We start from the raw sequence: 6,000 nt of genomic DNA, 5'->3' as shown, positions 1-6,000 counted from the left end.
GAGTGGTTAGAGAGAGAGTGGGCAGAGAGAAAGAGAGAGTGGTTAGAGAGAGAGTCGGCAAAGAGAAAGAGATAGTGGTTAGAGAGAGAGTGGTTAGAGAGGGTGGGCAGAGAGAGAGTGGGCAAAGAGAGAGAGAGTGGGCAAAGAGAGAGAATAGTTAGAGAGAGAGTGGACAAAGAGAGAAAAAGAGAGTGGTTAGAGAGAGAATGGGCAAAGAGAGAGAGAGTGGGCAGAGAGAGAGGGCAAAGAGAGAGAATAGTTAGAGAGAGAGTGGACAAAGAGAGAAAAAGAGAGTGGTTAGAGAGAGAATGGGCAAAGAGAGAGAGAGTGGGCAGAGAGAGAGAATGGGCAAAGAGAGAGAGAGAGAGAGAGTGTGCAGAGAGAGAGCGAGGGCAGAGAGAGAGAGAGAGAGAAAGTGGGCAAAGAAGAAGTAAGCAGAGAGAGAATGGGCAGAGAGTGGGCAAAGAGAGAGAAAGAGTGGTTAGAGAGAGAGAGAGAGTGGGGGAGAGAGAGAGAGAGGGAACAGAGTGAGAGAGAGAAAGGACAGGCAGCTGCAGCAGGAGGAAGGAGGGGCAGGGATCGCGCACAGGGCGGGAGGGGGAGGCAGTTCCAGCCCCCGGAGGAAGAGGAGGGGGCAGCAGTGTGAGAGGAAGGAGACGGGCCAGTGCGGGAGCAGCGCATTCACACGGCAAGAGGAATTGTTTGGCGGATAGGGGAAAAGCCGCCTGGAACAGCGGATACTTTGGTGAAGCAGCAGCCACCCCTGCCGGGAGCTCACATTGGCCGGACCCACTGCCGGAACTTCCCTTTCTCCTGGCGCGAGACCTGTGGATGTACAAGTTACCTGGAGGGAAGGACCTATCAGCCTCCCCGGATAGTTGTGTCTGTGAGACAGAGAGGGAGAGAGAAAGAGAGAGCAGGCACGGGGGGCAGTGGCCCCCTCTTCTCACTAACATACACATGGGGACCCCCTTTAGCTGCCCACGCCTTCTCAGGGGGTAGGGACCTGTCCCTGTAACCACTACTCCTCCAGAACATCCTGAACTCCCTATACACACACACTATTGCTATTCTCTATCCCACATACACACACTATTGCTTTTCTCTACCCCAGATAGACTCACCTCTGTCCTTACTCCCACACTCACTCCTATCCCTGCACACTCATAGCTAGAAGGGCTACTTTGTTTATGGAAAGCTGCTGTACCACTTTAGGGGCCCTAAAGTTTAGCCATATCAAAGTGGCCCCATACACCCCCCACATCCCTACACTGACTCGATATCCTACAGGACTTACCCTTAGATCAGCTCAGTATCGGGGGCAGGCAAGGGGGACATCACATGGGATACAGACCTTTTGCACCTGGAGATAAAGAAGTGGCGAGAAGAGGCTGAAGGATAAAAAGCCTGTTACCCTTGAAAACAAGCCAAGGATTATTGTACCCCAGAGCAGAAATGTCTCCCCCGCAGGACGAGTACATGGGCACCCGGTGGCAGACGCTGGAAGCCATTCTACGAGACCCCCGCTCCCCTATCAATGTCGAGGGCTTGTTGGTAAGTGGGCACTTTAGTATCAAACGAGAGACTGCCGGCATGTCTGTGTTTACAAGCTGCAATGTGTGTATTGTCTAAGTTGATGTCCTTGGTTTGCAGCAGTTAAGCAGCACAAGGGTTAATGACTTGTCCCCTTTCCTTATGCTGAGCCTTAGCTTGAGCCTGATAAAGGATGCTGGGAGATGTAGTCCAGCATTAAAGCCTCAACACCTCTATGATGTGGTTTTCTAATGCACCGACAAGTCAATTTCTTGTTCTGCTCCTTAACAAGAAAACTGTCCCAAAGGCCAAACTAAATTTCTGCAGGGCCACTGAGGGGGCTAGCTGCTAGTGGTGGTCCTTTCTCAGCAAAGAATTCAGTATATTGTTTATTTAATGGGCCTGCAGGGTGATGCATTAGGCTGCTATTTACCTTGTATTGGGATGTGATGCAATGCAGGCAGCATAATGTTTATTTTTGGGGCTGATGTGTGTAGGTTGACAAGGGGCACATTCCCTTGAGTTCAACATTAGCCCCCTACTTGTAATGTGATTTTGCATCCTTATGAAAGTAAGGGCTCAATAGACTGTATGAACAAATGCTAACCCTTTTTATTTATTTTTTTTTTACTAAAGAAATGGGAAATACTCCAGCAAGCAAACTTTTACTTATAAAAATAAAATACTAACGATAAAATGATACAAATGAAGCCTGACATTGTAACAGTTTATAAAAAGGTAGAATAGATAGAGGAAAAAATAAAGAAACCCAATCCTGTTTTGCTGAAGGCTGGCCTTGCCTAGGCGAGTGGTATGGCAGCACCTACTCTAATGTATAAATATGCCAAAGAGGAATGTTTTGTTAATAAGCCCTGAGCTATGTTCTCATTCATAACTATATAAGGAATTCACTATTTATAATTCGGGTGTATTTTCTCTGTAAGGCTGGTACACATCAGTGCCCATGTCGGGCCCATAACCACATGCCCAAAAAAACATTGTATTTCCAGTCAGTTGGCAATAGCATGCTTCACAGTGATATACTGAGGTGTCACTTAATCAGCCAATATGCGAGTATTTTAATTTCCTTAATTTTTATTCTAACTCCCATTGCAGCTGTTCTGCACTCATTCATGAGTACAAGGAATCTGTGGGATGCATATGCAGAGCATGACTGAACTGCTGTATCCATTCAGGGTCAGAAACAGTGTCCGAGCTGTGTAGTGAGGCAAGTAGGACAAACTACCCCCTCATTTACTGTGTGTCAACAGGCCAGCAGTTTTAGGTAGTTAGAGCTTGGTAAACTACAATAACACACAACACATTCATGTTCTTACTATGTTGGCAGCTCCAATAGTAGCAGTGGTGTGCTGTGGATAGGGGTATAGTAGGAGGAGATGGTTCCTATAGTAGCAGTGGCTACTAGTCTCTGGGAAGGGGCTGTGGGATAGCAGGTATAGTAGGGAGAGATGGTGCCTATAGTAACAGTGGGATAATAGTCTCTGGGAAGGGAGTGTGGCTGTGGGATAGCAGGTATAGTAGGGAGAGATGATGCCTATAGTAACAGTGGCATAATAGTCTCTGGGAAGGGAGTGTGACTGTGGGATAGCAGGTATAGTAGGGAGAGATGGTGCCTATAGTAACAGTGAGATAATAGTCTCTGGGAAGGGAGTGTGACTGTGGGATAGCAGGTATAGTAGGGAGAGATGGTGCCTATAGTAACAGTGGGATAATAGTCTCTGGGAAGGGAGTGTGACTGTGGGATAGCAGGTATAGTAGGGAGAGATGGTGCCTATAGTAACAGTGGGATAATAGTCTCTGGGAAGGGAGTGTGGCTGTGGGATAGCAGGTATAGTAGGGAGAGATGGTGCCTATAGTAACAGTGGGATAATAGTCTCTGGGAAGGGAGTGTGGCTGTGGGATAGCAGGTATAGTAGGGAGAGATGGTGTCTATAGTAACAGTGGATAATAGTCTCTGGGAAGGGAGTGTGGCTGTGGGATAGCAGGTATAGTAGGGAGAGATGGTGCCTATAGTAACACTGGGATAATAGTCTCTGGGAAGGGAGTGTGACTGTGAGATAGCAGGTATAGTAGGGAGAGATGGTGTCTATAGTAACAGTGGGATAATAGTCTCTGGGAAGGGAGTGTGACTGTGGGATAGCAGGTATAGTAGGGAGAGATGGTGCCTATAGTAACAGTGGATAATAGTCTCTGGGAAGGGAGTGTGACTGTGGGATAGCAGGTATAGTAGGGAGAGATGGTGCCTATAGTAACAGTGGGATAATAGTCTCTGGGAAGGGAGTGTGACTGTGGGATAGCAGGTATAGTAGGGAGAGATGGTGTCTATAGTAACAGTGGATAATAGTCTCTGGGAAGGGAGTGTGTGTGGCTGTGGGATAGCAGGTATACAGTAGTAGGGAGAGATGATGACTATAGTACAGTAGAGGTTTATAGGTTACATTTCCCATCAAACTCTTATACTTTATATCGTGTGTGTGTGTGTGTGATTTTATACAGAATTATAGTCTCATACACTTCCTAAGCAGACATGTGACAACCCCCCCCTCCCCATGCTAAAAGCTGCTGGCACATTACTTTGGTACGCATCTGTATGTCTAAAAGCGCAAATGCTCATCTTTCCATTGCCCAGGGAAAAGGTTCCATGTTCTCCCACAGCAGAGGAGTTACACTGCCAAGATTGTGTCGGTTTCAGAAGAAATGAGCCAACTTCCTTTGCCTCTGGACTGCAGAGCGATCATGCAGTTTCCCATGCTTTTTCCTTCCCTCTGCACAGCTAGATGACAGTTTAGTCACAGTCACATCAGCTATTGACTTGGCTGCTTGTTTATTTCCCTTGTTCATCTGGAAGAGGACGTCACTTCTGATGCTTGGGATCGGCTGAGACTGGGCCTTTTACAAGGGCCACAGTGAGTGCCATGGGGTGGCGGGAGAAATCAGTACAGGTATGGGATCTGTTATACAGAATACTTGGGACCTGGGGCTTTCTGGATAATGGATATCTCTGTAATTTGGATTTTCACACCTTAGGTGTGGTGTGTGAGCGGTGTGTCCCCCTTCAGTCTGATATTTTTTCATTGTTCTATATGTTTATTTTTTTCATTATTTTGTATGTGTTTGATTTCCTTATGCTGTCTATTTCCACCCTAAAAATGCTGTCTGGTTGTTGGGGGTCACTGACCTCTGCAACCAAACAGCAGATTTACTGTGAGACCTCGGTTTTTATTTTTTAGATAGTTATACTTAGTTTTGTTTTCGGGCCTTCTACTATGCTTGATATCTCAGGTATATTAGGGAAAACAGTGTTTTTATATGGGCTCTTGGCACCATTTAGCCTTATTTGGCCAGCGTTCCTGTCTACAGTGCCCAAAGGCCTCATATTATCAGGGCTATGCCAGAGATGTATCCACTTGGGCTTTCTTTAATCAATTTGCTTTCGTATAGATTAATTCACTTCTTATCTGCCTGCGGTTCTGCCTTTTTTATATATGAGACATACACACCTATTCTACTGTATATCTGGAATAGGGTTTCTGATCAAGCTTTTTCCCTGCAGCACAACTATTCACAGACTTTGAGTTAACATAAGTCTTAGCCAGTACAGGTATGGGATCTGTTATCCGGAAACCCGTTATCCAGAAAGCTCAGAATTACGGAAAGGCCATCTCCTATAGACCCTATTTTAAAATATATAATTTCAAAAAATGACTTCCTTTTTCTCTGTAATAATAAAACAGTAGCTTGTACTTGATCCCAACTGAGATATAATTAATTCTTATTGGAAGCAAAACCAGACTATTGTTTATGCCTATGTTTACATTATTTTCTAGTAGACTTGAGGTATGAAGATCCAAATTACGGAAAGATCCATTATCCGGAATGCCCCAGGTCCCGAGCATTCTGGATAACAGGTCCCATACCTGTACTATGATACAGTCATGGTTATGACTAGGCAAAATCAGGGCATTTATCTCCCATTTTAATCCAATAATTATTTTTTTTTTTTAAAACCTATCCCCCTTTTCTCTGTAATAATAAACTTTAATAATAAAACAGTACTTTGTAAGTTCTAATCAACCCTTATTCAAGGAAAAACAATCCGGTTGGGTTCAATGTTTACATTTTAATTTTTTTTTAGTAGGCAAGCATGTTAAAGGAGAAGGAAAGTTTAATGTCTATATAAATACACCAGTAAACCCTCAAAGTAATGCTGCTCTGAGTCCTCTGTCAAAAGAAATGCAGCATTTCTTTCCTTCTATTGTGTACTCATGGGCTTCTGTATCAGACTTCCTGTTTCACCTTAAACCTCCAGGGCTAGGGCTTGAGCATGCTCAGTTTGCTTCTCTCTTCCCCTCCCTCCGCCCCTCCCTGCTGTATTCTGAGCCCAGAGCTATGAGTGAGCAGTGAGAGACTCAGGCAGAAAGTGATGTCTCACCAAGCTAATACTGC

At 45.1% G+C, this 6,000-nt stretch overlaps 1 protein-coding gene across 3 annotated transcripts in view; it reads left to right on the top strand.

Annotated features, from left to right (window-relative positions):
* Window positions 1–570: 570 nt before the first annotated feature.
* The window catches only part of rock2.S (Rho-associated, coiled-coil containing protein kinase 2 S homeolog), a 127,970-nt gene continuing 122,540 nt past the window's right edge, over window positions 571–6,000 (top strand). Inside the window, exon 1 of one of the 3 annotated variants that reach the window (XM_018264207.2) lies at window positions 571–1,554. In XM_018264207.2, coding sequence (XP_018119696.1) covers window positions 1,456–1,554 — 99 coding nt within the window. In that variant the 5' untranslated portion in view covers window positions 571–1,455. 3 annotated transcript variants of the gene reach the window in all.

Source organism: Xenopus laevis, chromosome 5S, assembly GCF_017654675.1.
Source record: "Xenopus laevis strain J_2021 chromosome 5S, Xenopus_laevis_v10.1, whole genome shotgun sequence".
NCBI classification, from domain to species: domain Eukaryota; kingdom Metazoa; phylum Chordata; class Amphibia; order Anura; family Pipidae; genus Xenopus; species Xenopus laevis.
Note: the sequence above shows the minus strand (reverse complement) of the source record. Positions and strands in the feature narration are given on the sequence as shown.